The following is a 14,787-nucleotide window of genomic DNA, read 5'->3' on the forward strand; positions in this document are numbered from 1 at the left end:
TTGGGTAAATAGGAATGCGCTTCGACTGCCTAGGGCCTCTTTACCTTCTTCAATATTAAATGTCACATTCCTATAAATAAGACGATACGGATGAAATGAGTATTAGTTCATCATGTCGAGCTCAAGTGATTCCAGTGTCTGCAGCAGTACAGTCTCTTCCATTGGTGCACATAGCCAAATACCAGCCGAGCTACGTCCTTACGTGGAGAATCTAAAAAGAACTGTCGAAGAGTATATCGAAGTAAAGGTTATGTCCACCTGGTACAAGATCCAAGATATTACCATCGCTTACCAGAATGGCCTGGTTCTTACCCGTGCACAGAGAGCAGTGGCGAGGAAATATAGGCGAGAGCTTGAGATAGCTCGAAATGCAGACCTAGCCACCGACCAGGCTCTGTTGCATGCTATGCTGTGGAAGGAGTGGCATCATTTGAACAAGATTTCAACTGCCGAGTCCTTCACCAATCTCTACTTTCAAGAGTTGACTGATTGGATGAATGAATGGCAAGATTATGTATCTTCTAGAATAGCTGTAATACGACGCCGACCATTTCCTTAATGAAAATTTTAATGTATCTTGCTACTTTATATCTTTTGTGAACAAGCCGGCATAGATTAAGAATCAATAAACAAGAAAACCATAAGCTATTAATTGATCGCTGGGTCCTCGTGCCACCCGTACTTAAGATAATACGTCGGGGCTTCGTACCACCCGGGCTTAAGATAATACGCCGGGGCTTCGTACCAACCGGGCTTAAGATAATATGTCGGGGCTTCGTACAACCCGGGCTTAGGATAATACGCCGGGGCTTCGTACCAACCGGGCTTAAGATAATATGCCGGGGCTTCGTACCACCTGGGCTTAGGATAATACGCCGGGGCTTAGCCTTCTCTGATCATTTAATACGATGTCAGAACGACGCATCCCTCTCTGACAAGCTGTCAGGAACTGTCTGTATTCCGAGCACGTGAATGACTATAATTTCTCGATTTGATCACACGTCTTTTCAAATATCCCGCCCAATGATGCCGCTCAATTTTCGAGGCTGATCTGGTCCGTTCGATCTGCTTTAGATCAACGGTATAGATCACCCTCTTCCCCTATATATAGTATATGATTGGTTTTCAAAATTCACTTGCAAATTCCCTTGTAGCGAAGCTCTGCCAAATTCTTCTCTCAAGCTTTTCCGTCACGCGGGTGTTATTCCGGCGATCTTTCCGTTCATCGACAACCGGTCACCATCTCCATTTCTTCCTAGTAAGTCTCCTTTCCTCATTTAACCTTTTCATTATGTCAAACTCCACATCTTCCACGTCCGGAAAAAATGTCAGGGACCGATCGGAAGATAACTCCCCGACCCCTTCTGAGACCTCCGTTTGCCTTCCAGTAGGCATTCCCATTCCCCATTCTCGACCTCTTAAAAAATCCAAAGCTTCTTCTTCTCGGCCTGCTGGTTCCCAGGGCAAGGGAAAAGAGAAGGCCACAGGTCCCCCGTGGTTTTCCACTGTGACTTCTACCCTTCGCCCGGGTAGTATAGAGGAGTTGAAATCTTTGGGCTCCATCCCTTCTACTTATGACATCAAAATTCCCGGACCGAACGATCACCCAGATACCTCTCCCCCCGGCTATCATGCTTTCTTTCTTGAGCAGCTCAAGAGTGGTCTCCGCTTCCCGGTACACCACTTCTTTGAGGGAGTTGCCCGATTTTTCAACCTTCCCCTCAACCACCTCCATCCTAACGCTTTTCGTATTATGGCTGCTACTTTTGTACTGTTCCGTATGAAACAACTTCTCATCAATTCTTCAATTTTTCATTATTTTTATTCTTGCCGGTTTAATGATGGGGTCTTTTCTTTTATGGCCCGGATGCATTACCGGTTCTTAACTGATATCCCTTCCTCTTTGAAGGGATGGAAGACAAAATTTTTCTTTCTTCAATTCCCGACTCTCCCTACCAATGCCTTGGGCTTTCTTTCTGCTATGCCCTCCCAACCCGAGCTTCCCCGGGATTACAAACTCCTCCCTCCTTTTATCCAAGCCTGGGGGGCCCTAGAAAAACAATCTTATCTTTCCTCTGTATTGATTGGGGGGGGACAACTTGATTCATTATGGGATTGGGTCCCGGCCTGAAGACCCCGTGGACAAGATAATAGATGAGTTCAATCATCCCGGGTCGCAGGCTGGTAAAGCATTATCTTACCATTATTTTCCTTTATGTATCCTTCACATGCTTGGTCATCTGACATGCTGTTTTTGTAATGCAGCCGAGGTCATGATCAGGGCGAGTTTCCAGGAGGCCGCGGCCAAGAGAAAGGCCGAACAAAAGAAAGCCCGGGCTGAGAAAAAAGCTCGGGAAACTCAAGAGGAGGAAGAACGCCAAGCCCGGGCGTTGGCTGAAGCCCGGGAAACTGAAGGACAAGGGGACGAAACAGAAATGTTGGTTCGGGAGGAACCCATTCTTCCCCAGGAAGAATCCACCGTCCCAGCTACCGAAGAGGATCCAACTCCTCTTAATCAGCGAAAGAGGAAGGCCATCCAGGAGCCGGTGGTGGTAGTAGAGGATGAAGTCGAGGAGGTCGTCCGGTCTCCTCCTATGACAGGTTCTTCTACCGGGCCCTCTGGGGAAGGCCTTGGGTTATCCCCAACATCTTTGGGGAAGACATCAGCGCGGACCTTCTTAAAATGATCCGGGGCCTTCTTCGTCCTGACGAGGTGGCACACCTTCAGGGACTCCATCCCAACATGCTTCTCTGCGAAGGAACGTCCCGGGTTTTTTCTGTAAGTTCAGGAAATTGTAACCCCCACTTATTTTTTTTTTTTTTTTGTAAGCTTTGTAGCTTTATCCCCTTGTTTGAACAATATGATCATACCAATAAAGCAATCGGATGGATCGGCACCCGAGTCATGAAATTACCCGGGATAACGAGAGGGTGGCTGGAAGGACCCACGGAAGGGCCGGTCAATCAGAGGCCAGGCCACGAGAGCACCCGAAGCATAACCTCCCTGAGAAATTATACATTTATGTTCTTATAAGGAATCCCGAGGAATACCTCACCCTGATCACTTCGATATGAGTAAAGTATTTAATGCCGCCGATAAACAGTGTTTATAGCCGATTTATCTCTGACATTATTACAAGTGGTCAATAAATCAAGTGGCCTGGATGTGACAAGTGTGCGATTTGACATGTCAGAACAATAGGGTATAATCAGCCACCCTATTATAATTAATGCCCTCACATGAAAAACGAGGTCATCATTGTATCCTCTACTATAAATATCAGGTTCTTTACTTGCATTTACGATCTTTCAGATATTAATTCATATTTAATACTCTCATCATCACAGCCATCACTTGGCTACATTGGTTTTATTGCTTGAGTACCCTGCTGACTTAAGCATCGGAGTGGCCACGCCGGACTCCCCTCCGACGCCTATTCACGTGGTTATTTTCTTATTCACAGATCCTTCAAGGAGCTCGAGAAGTTACAATCAAAGTCCATCGTCTAACTCCTATTTCCTTCAATATCTTGATAGTTTACCTGGCAGAGTTCCTGACCCGACTCGTCCGTTTTGCCCGGGTTGCATCATTGGCGCCGTCTGTGGGAAATTCTGAGTTCTAAGACGTTGATATGGCTCCTACCAGAAGAACAGCAAATCAAAACAACACTCATGTTCAGGGAGAAAACAACACTCGTATCTCTGGTGCTGGTGGTCCTCCCCCTAATGGTGCTCAGCCTACCATTCATTTAACCCCCGATGAGTTACAAAAGATTATAACTGGTGCTGTTAAGATGGCCACGGCAAAGAATGCCACTTCTCACCATGCCAGTCATCCCGAGCAACAACATGAACAGCCGCGAAGGGAAGAGAGAAGGGAAGAGGAGGGGGAATCAAGTGCGGGTTCTAAGTCTCCCACTGTTGCGGAATAATTGGAAGAATTGAGGAAAAAAGTGAAAGTGTTAGAGGGGCATGTTGGTTCTAAAGGCAGCGCTCCAGTTGCAAAAGGTTGCATATTTTATGACATCATTGTTCGGGAACCATTACCCGGGCATTTCAAGTCGGCTAAAATCAAGGACTACGATGGGAGTTCTGACCCCGAAGAGCACCTCGCTCGTTTCGAAAACATGGCTATGTTGCATTGTTATGGGGACCAAATTAAATGCAAAGTGTTTCTAACCACTCTGATTGACTCGGCTCAAAGGTGGTTCGAGGGTTTAGCTCCTCAGAGTATTCTTTCTTTCGAAGATTTTCAGAAGGTGTTCTTACATCAGTTCAGCAGTAGCAAGAAATATAAAAGAACCGCATTTAGCCTATTCGAGGTAAAGCAGCGCCCGGAGGAAACTCTAAGAGCTTATATCAAAAGATTCAACAGAGTAGCCTTAGACGTGCCTGCTTGCGCGCCCGAGACGAAAACTACTGCTTTCATGCAAGGATTGCTTGAAGGGGATTTCTTCCGCTCCCTCACCAAAAAACTACCCGGAGATTTCGAAGATCTTTTGTCCCGGGCAGAAAAGTACATCAACATGGAAGAAGCACAGCACCAGAAGAGAGAAGCATTGAAGAGAGCAAGGGGAGACCGGGCTGTCAGGCCTGAGGAAAGAAGTAACAAAAGCAATGGTTCCGGGCAAAACGGACGAGTCGGGTCAGGAACTCTGCCGGGTAAACTATCAAGATATTGAAGGAAATAGGAGTTAGACGCTGGACTTGGATTGTAACTTCTCGAGCTCCTTGAAGGATCTGTGAATAAGAAAATAACCACGTGAATGGGCGCCGGAGGGTAGTCCGGCGTGGCCACTCCGATGCTTAAGTCAGCAGGGTACTCAAGCAATAAAACCAATGTAGCCAAGTGATGGCTGTGATGATGAGAGTATTAAATGTGAATTAATATCTGAAAGATCGTAAATGCAAGTAAAGAACCTGATATTTATAGTAGAGGATACAATGATGACCTCGTTTTTCGTGTGAGGGCATTAATTATAATAGGGTGGCTGATTATACCCTATTGTTCTGACATGCAAAATCGCACACTTGTCACATCCAGGCCACTTGATTTATTGACCACTTGTAATAATGTCATAGATAAATCGGCTATAAACACTGTTTATCGGCGGCATTAAATATTTCACTCATATCGAAGTGATCAGGGTGAGGTATTCCTCGGGATTTCTTATAAGAACATAAATGTATAATTTCTCAGGGTGGTTATGCTTCGGGTGCTCTCATGGCCTGGCCTCTGATTGACCGGCCCTTCCGTGGGTCCTTCCAGCCACCCTCTCGTTATCCCGGGTAATTTCATGACTCGGGTGCCGATCCATCCGATTGCTTTATTGGTATGGTCAGAACCTTTTATTCTCCTGACCCGGACACTAACCATGGATATTATCCATGATCCGAAAAGTCCCAGGGTTTATCTATGACCCGGGATATCTCGGGGCATCAATCACTATCATGCAATATGCAAGTATACGTACCCTTCATGACAATAAATATAAAGCAATATCTGCAACTTGGCATTATTCTATTTAAATTAAAGATAACAACCTCTGTCGTTATGTCCTTCAAGATAAGCATCCGTCACGATTTATCGTATTGCATGTACCGATTATCATTTTATATAATTAATTATTAAAATTAATAAGTATTATTATTTGAATAATTATTAAAATTATTGATATAATATTTATATAATTTTTTTTATAATTTGAGATAATGCTTAAATGAGGATAACATTTTCTATGGTTAAATTGAATTTTTTTTTTTATCTTGGCATAGAGAAATTGTTGCTAATTAAACAAATAAAAAAAATCATGTGTTATTTTGTCTATAAAAATTTTAAACAATAAATAAATATTTTTCAAAAAATAACTATTTTTAACATTTATAATATGAATAAATTTTGTTTAAAAATTTTAATAATTTTTATAACATTTAAAAAAATATTTATATGAATTTAATAATAATAATAATATTGAAGTTAATAATAATAATAACAATTTACAAACAGTCAATATACCGAAATTCACGAAGAAATATTTTTTTAAAAGTTGAAAAATGTAATATTATTTAAAAAATTATATTTTATTTAATATGATATAGAGTTGTGAGAACTAAATATATAACACAAAATCAAAATTATAACTGAAACTAAATTAAATGATATAATCACAATAAATACTTAAATGTATTTTATATTTTCTAGGATATGAAATTCAAATTTGAATTTTAAAAACGAATTTTAAAAGATTTCAAATTTAATTACATATTTATTGTTTATTGATTTTTAATTATCTAATGCGTTGGGTAAATATATTAATATCAATAAATATTTACATTTTATAACTAACAAATTTTTAATGACCAAAAAATTTATGTGTATATATATTTATTTTTAACTTTTAATGGTGGGAAAAAGGTTAATATAAAACAAGTGTGGAGTTGGTGAGTAGTAGGAGCATTGAAATTGCAAACCCCCCCTAGGTTTGTCATGTTTCCCATTTGAAGCCCTATCGTAGGGGGCATTTGCAATTTAAATGTTCCTACGGCTCACCAATTCCGCACTTGTTTTATATTAACCATTTTCCCACCATTAAAAGTTAAAAATAAATATATATTTTTAGTTTAAGAAACACAAAAAATTAATTGGAAGGAAATGATTTCACCAACTCAATCAATCTTTGTCGGTATAAATCCATTTCGGGCCACAGCTAGTGAAGATTTCGAAGCTATTGCCTTCTGTTCAGTTCATGATCTGTATCTATTGCTGTTGGTGGTGGTGGTGTCAAGATTTTGAGTGATTTGCTGTATGTCAGTAGATTGCTGCTCACAGTACGGTGGATCAGGGGTGCTTGCGAGCTGGTTACAATGGCCTCAGCTTCGAAAAAGACGACGACGGCAACAGACGCAGGAGAATCGGCCGCCATCGTCATCCGCCGCGAGGCGGTGTCTAGTTCTGCCGTCGCTGATTGGACAGAAGATCAGCAGAGAAAGAATATGACGTCCTTAATCAGAACCGAGCCTTCTTCTATCGCCACCAATAAAGGTTGTTCATTTTTTCTTTTTCCTTGTTTTGTCATAGTAATCACTACGCTGCTTCTTCTTCTTGTTGTTGTTTTTTTTTTTCTTTTTTGGTGGTTGGAAATGTAACACGACTGGCGATGCTTAAAAAGAGTTATTCTTTAAGAATTGTCTGCATGAGCTGTAAACTAGTTTAAGATCTTGATTTTTGTCTCTAACTTGAAATCTCGATTATCCTTCAGTTGGAATGCTTGATCACATTGTGCCCACGTCTCTGCTGTGTTGTTTATCCCTATATACTGCCGACTGTTTCATTGTTTGTTCTTTTCCTGCTCTTTTTTGTTGCGGACAACTGAGTATGGCTTACATGTGCGAGGTACAATATCAAGTTGATTTTATTGTACTTACAAGTAACAATTATTATTTTTAAATAAAAACTCATCATCTTCAATTTATGAATAAAAACAGAAGGAAAAAAAGAACAAGAAAAGTGACTTGTTCAGAAAAATCACCCCATCTGCAGCAGTTATCACACTACTTTTAAATTTTAAGGGACATGGCTAGATGAGTGTAGCTTATAATCGATTTCTGTTGGTCGAATACTTGCTAGGTGGTCCATTGAACAACTGATGTGTTTGAAAATTTTAAAGCAACAACACTTTAAATATGGAAGTTCTTAAATGCCTCGAAACATGCTTTTAGGTTATCCACTCCCAGATATCAACGTAGTAACATTGTGTTTGGTGGATCGTTTCAAGGCAACAACCCTCTCACCTCCTATAGATGACTGGTTCTCAAGATTCATTAGATTTTGGTTGTTTCTAATTCAAGATATTCTGCATAACATGCATGACGCGTTTGCTACACAAAAATCATGGCACTTTGATGTCGAAGGAGCTCAATCTCCTACTATTTCCCCCCTTTCTTTTAATGGTCACTATTTTATTACAACTATACCAGCAATAATTCTGTAGGAACATAATCGGTTTAGTGTCCATGAAGCCATGAATGCACAAGTTGGCCGTGCATTTTATAAGTAAGCTGTTGTAAAAATCCTTTTGTAGGTTTCAATTTGAATTTCTATACATCAAATTCTCTAATTTATACCATGTTGTTTTTGGAGGGATTGCTTGTTTATCTAGCACTAAGGTTTTATCCGTGGCTGACATTTATTAATATTTTCGATCAAACCATCTAATTTTATGTCATAATATTGTGTTTTCTGTTGGAACCTGACATTTAGTTTAGTGTATCTGGTTCTGTATATTGTTGTATTAGTTATTTTTCGTGGAATAATCTAGTGAACATGAATGATTTTGTGTCATTCCATTTACCAGTCACTTTACTGTTGTCTGTGGGCAGAGAATTTTTAGGATTCATCTCCATGTGAACACTATTTTGGTTCGGCCGCTTGAAGAATAGGATAGATGTTTCATCTACGTTAAATACTTTTTACTTAATTTGCAGAAGATTTTTTTGTTGATTGGTGCCTTGTTTAATTGGCATGACGGTTATTCAGGGATTCAGACACTGACAAGGGCCCAAACCAAACATCCTTTGGAACCTTTATCTCCTGCTGAAATCTTTGTGGCGGTGGCTACTGTCAGAGCAGCTGGAGCCACTCCGGCGGTTTAAACTCACACTTCACTTTCCTTCCCCTGAATCATGCTATAAATTATGATGCATCTGCAGTCGCTTTAAGCTGTGGGGACACTTGTTTATTTGTTCACCTTATTGGATTTATCTCTTGCTTCAGGTCAGAGATAGCATGAGATTTATTGAAGCGGTTTTGTTGGAACCTGATAAACATGTAGTGGCACTGGCAGATGCTTATTTTTTCCCCCCCTTTCAACCATCATTATTGCCCAGAACCAAAGGAGGCCATGTTCATATCAAACTCCCACCAAGACAAGCCAGACTAGTTGTTTACAGTAAAAAGTCTAATGAAACTAGTGTATGGATTGTTGAGCTGGTTGAAGTTCATGCAACAACTCGAGGTGGACATCATAGGGGAAAAGTAATATCCTCTACCGTTATTCCTGATGTTCAGCCACCTTTGGTATGTCACAATGACTGATACTTTTGTTAGTTAATTGTGTTTGTTGCTTGGTTTTACCCAGTATTTTGGAATTCATACATCCATTCTTGACAAATTTCATTAATCCCATCAATCATTCTGATACAACTGGTAAAAACCAAGTGGTCTTTAGTTCTGAATGTTTTATATGGTATGTGGTATCATTTGTCAACTGCAAGTGGCACACTTTTTGAATCTCCTATTGTGTTCCAATTGTTTTTCTCAGTTTTGGGTTTATAGTTCTGAATTTTTGGATTTATGTCTTTAATTTGTCCGCTGCTTCCCGTATATCACGGTTGTAATTATTTGAATCTTTTCACTTCTTGCATCATGCATCAAATGCCATGTAAAATGTCCGTTATTTTTGGTCATGGCTAGAACACATGTGCACACACTGGAATTTGGCATATATTAAGCACGTGCAAGCCTTTGTCATTTTGGCTAACTGTTTGTACTGCTAGTTATGCTGATGCATGGGTACCACCTCACCAGCTTGATTCATATGTTCTGATAGTAGCTGTTGTTATAAACTTTATCCACTTAAACAGTTCTTAAAGAATACGTCTGTTAGTTTAGTATGGTTCCTTGTAATTTCTACTGGGTTTTCCATTGAAGTGGGATCATGATTGATGAGAACAGTATTTCTATTCTGTCATCTTCCAGTTTTTTCCCAGCCTGGTCATAAAGTTTTGACATTGACTCTTTGGTAAATATGATGAAAGAACAATGTTTGGTGTTGATATTATACCAGAAGATCTAAAGCACTCTGTAAATGTTTTTGGTATCATAAGCTGGTGCTCTAATTGCTTAGATTTATGTTTTTTATTTCTTGCCTGAGGCGTGGGTTGCCATCATTCTAATTTGTTTTTGATCATGAAAATGGCAATTAGTAGTCTGTGATGCGGATTCAATCTCTAATTTATTGGACCTTTTTTCTCAATCAGGATGCTGCAGAATATGCTGAATGTGAAGCTGTTGTCAAAGATTACCCTCCATTTATAGAGGCAATGAAGAAGAGGGGTATTGATGATATGGATCTAGTCATGGTTGATAATTGGTTAGGATGATATAAATAAATATTTATGCTTCAACATTTAATACACATATGATACCAGTCTTATTCATGTTCAAAACATATTTAAGGTGTACCGGCTACTACGGTGAAGCTGATGCTCCTAGTCGTAGACTTGCGAAACCACTTATATTTTGCCGGACAGAAAGCGATTGTCCAATGGAAAATGGATATGCTCGGCCAGTTGAAGGAATTCATGTGTGTGTTGACATGCAAAATATGGTTGTGATAGAGTTTGAAGATCGTAAGCTTGTTCCGTTGCCTCTCCCTGACCCTCTCAGGAACTTCACTCCTGGTGAAACAAGAGGAGGGGTAGATAGAAGTGATGTCAAGGCCCTTCAAATTGTGCAGCCTGAAGGGCCAAGCTTTAGAATTAGGGGACATTATGTGGAGTGGCAGAAGGTATTTACTTTTCTCCTCTCGTTTTCGATTCAGGTTATTCTAATGATTCTCACATGTAACCTAGGCATGATTATTGTTGAAATTCTGGTTGGCAGTGGAATTTCCGGGTTGGTTTCACTCCAAGGGAGGGTTTGATTATTTATTCTGTTGCCTATGTTGATGGCAGCCGGGGTCGTAGACCTATAGCTCACAGGTTAAGCTTTGTGGAGATGGTTGTGCCCTATGGGGATCCCAATGATCCACATTACAGAAAGAACGCATTTGATGGTGGGGAAGATGGGCTTGGGAAGAATGCTCATTCTCTAAAGAAGGTTATCCCCTCCTTTTCCATGATTGATCTTCTTCTGCTCTTAAATTTTAGTTATTTGTGCATAAACCTCGGGATGAAATTCTTCCATTTCAGGGATGTGACTGTTTGGGATTTATAAAATATTTCGACGCTCATTTCACGAATTTTACTGGAGGTGTCGAAACAACTGAAAACTGTGTGTGTTTGCACGAAGAAGATCACGGAATTTTATGGAAGCATCAAGATTGGAGAACTGGGCTTGCAGAGGTTCGAAGATCAAGGCGTCTAACGGTTTCTTTCATGTGCACGGTTGCTAATTATGAATATGGATTCTACTGGCACTTTTATCAGGCAAGTGATCACATGCACCACAAAGTTTACTTGGTTAAATTGTTCAGTGAGATGGCCGAAAAAGCAAAGTGGAATGTCTGTCTCAATTTCAAGTTTATGGCATGGTACCCTATAAATCTAGTTTGGTCTTTACCTATGTAGCATGGATACTCCTAATTTTTTCCTGAAGTATCGGACACGGATACGGATACGACACGCCGATACGCGCATCGGATACGGCAAAATCTTTGTTGTTGACTTTTTGTACGTTACCAGTCAGATACGTCTTGAACATGGATATGATAAGTCATAGACATGGCGGGGCTACGTTTTTTTATTTTGCTTTTTCTTCTTACATCACTCCTATGTGTCGTACATTGTATATACTTACATATATTTATATAAATATATACATCTCTACAATTTTTAATTTTTAATACTTAATTTATATAAATATATATTTTAATAATTGTCATATCCTTGGCGTATCATGTTTTAAATTTTCAAAATTTGTCGTATCGCCGTATCCGTATATTTCCATTCTTATTCAATATGATACCCGTACACGTATACATGCAACATAGGTCTTTAATGAAACAAGTGTTATGTGAATTTTGAAGCTTGTTTCAATGTAACACGAATTTAATAAACCCATTACTGTTTTTTCTTCAATATATAAACCTAGTACAAGTAGTCCTCTTCAAACGATCTTTATGTTGGTTTGCACTTGGATGGAAAGATTTAAATAATTGACTTGAAATGACAATCTTCTTAGATGTATTTCAAATTCTTCGTAATTACAATTACATCATGATAATCAAACAAATGAGTGAATTTGAAATTCACTTAACATAAATTTATCCACACAATCAAATAGATTTGAAGTCCACTTCAAATCCACTTCAAATCCGTCAATCCAAGAGCACTCTTACAGTTGTAACAATATACCCAATCAAAGGATCTTGATTTTAGATTCCTGCCGTTGAAGACAATATTTCAAATTACTGATTGCAGGATGGGAAAATCGAAGCAGAAGTTAAACTTACTGGCATTCTTAGTTTAGGAGCATTGCAACCCGGAGAATCCAGAAAATATGGCACAACAATTGCACCAGGGTTATATGCTCCTGTTCATCAACACTTTTTTGTTGCTCGTATGGATATGGCAGTTGATTGTAGGCCTGGAGAAATGCAGAATCAGGTATTTAATCCTATGTTAGCAAACCATTTTTTTAACTTTAGTGTGCGTCTTCATGTCTCATTGGTACTTAGTCCCCTTGAACTTTACACCTTCTTGAGCAATTAAATCCTATTGTAAATTTTATACTTGTAGCATGATAAATTATAGGAATTGAGATACTCTATTTCAAGACCAAATGATTGATCTTTTATTATTTTATTCTGTTATTGTCCCTATTTTTGTTTAGGTTGTTGAAGTGAATGTCAAAGTTGAAGAACCCGGTAAGGAGAATGTTCACAATAATGCGTTCTATGCTGAGGAAACTTTACTTAGATCTGAATCAGAAGCCATGCGAGAGTGTAATCCATTGTCTGCCCGTCACTGGATTGTAAGCATTCTCATCCTGCTCCTTTGTTTGAACACTTTTAGTACTATTTTGTGCCACTTTCTCTGTTGTAATCAAATTTGGTCCATCTAAAATTATTTTGCGGGAACTTTCTGTGATTGATTGTCTTTATCGCAAGGCTGAAGCTTTAGTCTTTCCCAATAAATTTTTTGAAATTTATATTTATCATCTATCTGCGTAATTTATCGGTCTGTAATTCTTTTAATATCGTAGGTAAGGAACACAAGAGCTGTCAATCGGAATGGACAGCTGACAGGCTACAAATTGGTACCTGGTTCAAATTGTTTGCCTTTGGCTGGTACTGAGGCTATGTTTCTGAGAAGAGCTGCATTTTTGAAGCATCACCTATGGGTTACACCATATGCACGTGGTGAAGATTTTCCTGGAGGAGAATTTCCTAACCAGAATCCTCGTGTTGGAGAGGGATTAGCTACTTGGGTGAAACAAAACCGGTCTCTGGAAGAAATGGATATTGTTCTATGGTTAGTTTTCATTATAACTTTGAATTCTTCATTGTTTTAGTAACGTTGACAGGACTCCTCAATTATACTATACATTTTTGCTGAAACATTACTAGGAATCCTTTGAATCAGCTTTCATTTACTCACGTTACTGCCGTATATATTGTAACTTCCACCTCTGAATGATAGCAGTTGTACTGTTTGCTGAATATCAAACCTGATCTCCACCTTGCTGAGCTTAAACTGTTTTATCATGGAACCAGTCATGTTTTTTTTTCTAGAATCTCGACTTTTGAATTCAATAAATGCTCATTAATCGACATTATTCCAGATTTATTATGATCACGTTCGATATTGCCCCTTTTTCACGTACTTTGAGAATGCAGGTATGTTTTTGGAATCACGCATGTTCCACGATTGGAAGACTGGCCTGTTATGCCTGTGGAACACATTGGTTTTGTACTTCAGGTATGCTAACAGCATAATATTTCCCGGTTGGTTGCAGTACTTGTGTCCTTTTCAGCATCTATTTTATTTTTCTTGACATTTTCTGACTACTTCTGGTGCTCATGGATGCAGCCACATGGATTCTTCAACACATCCCCCGCAATTGATGTGCCTCCTAGTCCTTGCAGTATGGATGTGAAAGAGAATGAGGTGAAAGAAAATGGTGTTGCCAAGTCAATATCATCAGGTCTAATTGCAAAGCTTTGAGGTGATATGAACAATTCTCAATTGCTTTACTGTGGATTCAATTTATGATCTTTCGTTGCAAAATTTGGATTCTCATGAATTTTTTTATAAAGAATGTAAAAAAGGTCGAATAGGAGATCGAAAAGTATTTGGAGCAGCAGATATGAAATAAAACCTTGGCGTTCAGCGGATGGATTTGATTTTGGTTGAGGCAGCTTTTATGTTATGCAGCCATTGGACTCTTTTGCTAGGCTTGATATGAAACGTCTGCCATTCTTATTGCTTAAAAAATACTAATTTTTTTTTTTTTTAAAAACATAACATGAAACGGCCGAACCTTTACCAACACATGAAAATATTTTTATAAAATATTTTGCCCAATTAAAAATAAAACATCAACCAACTAGTATTTAAAAATCATGAAATTGTCAAATGTTTTATCAAACCTAATAAACAATAAACGTGAAAATATCACTGAAAAATATAAATAAATAGTCTTAAAAATCTTTTAACGTAAATCGTAATCATAAATCATAAGTGTGGAAAAGTAGAAGCGCTGATCTTCGGGTTGTGTGCACCTTCAGTCCAGTCAGGTCAATCATCAAGACCTTCCTCAAACTCACTTGCATCAATCACACCTAGTGAGTCTAAAGACTCAACACACCATAATCTTGGTAACAAGTAATACATATAAAATCGCATGCAACAGTGAAAATACTTATACTTAAAATATCGTTTTCATGAAAATGCATAAACTTTAAAAATAACTATTTTCATAAACATTTTCATAATGCATAACTTAACATCAACCTTTATCCTTTTCCTCATTCATAACATGTATCCTCTTATCATGATCATAAA

General features: G+C 38.8%; 1 protein-coding gene across 2 annotated transcripts; it reads left to right on the forward strand.

The window, feature by feature from the left end:
* The first annotated feature begins 6,716 nt into the window (after positions 1–6,716).
* Positions 6,717–14,117, forward strand: LOC142531224 (diamine oxidase [copper-containing] 1, peroxisomal-like). Of its 2 annotated transcripts, XM_075637314.1 has the most exons (13): positions 6,717–7,042; positions 8,537–8,646; positions 8,774–9,076; positions 10,039–10,151; positions 10,238–10,568; positions 10,664–10,879; positions 10,972–11,208; positions 12,202–12,387; positions 12,614–12,754; positions 12,986–13,254; positions 13,620–13,701; positions 13,813–13,948; positions 14,040–14,117. In XM_075637314.1, exons 1-12 carry the CDS (start codon positions 6,865–6,867, stop codon positions 13,945–13,947), a joined length of 2,301 nt encoding a protein of 766 aa, XP_075493429.1. In that variant the 5' UTR covers positions 6,717–6,864; the 3' UTR covers position 13,948; positions 14,040–14,117. The 2 variants fall into 2 exon arrangements, with proteins under 2 accessions (XP_075493429.1, XP_075493428.1); XM_075637313.1 differs by having other exon boundaries at positions 13,813–14,117.
* The last annotated feature ends 670 nt before the right edge of the window (positions 14,118–14,787 follow it).

The sequence above is a fragment of the Primulina tabacum genome, chromosome 17 (genome assembly GCF_025594145.1).
Source record: "Primulina tabacum isolate GXHZ01 chromosome 17, ASM2559414v2, whole genome shotgun sequence".
Taxonomy (NCBI): Eukaryota; Viridiplantae; Streptophyta; class Magnoliopsida; order Lamiales; family Gesneriaceae; genus Primulina; species Primulina tabacum.

Excerpts from the sequence above, each read along its gene's own strand:
- LOC142531224 (XM_075637313.1), top strand. The coding sequence starts at position 6,865 with ATGGCCTCAGCTTCGAAAAAGACGACGACGGCAACAGACGCAGGAGAA. Across the intron at positions 10,880-10,971 it reads ATGCTCATTCTCTAAAGAAG|GGATGTGACTGTTTGGGATT; the intron begins GTTATCCCCTCC and ends CTTCCATTTCAG. Across the intron at positions 11,209-12,201 it reads TCTACTGGCACTTTTATCAG|GATGGGAAAATCGAAGCAGA; the intron begins GCAAGTGATCAC and ends TACTGATTGCAG.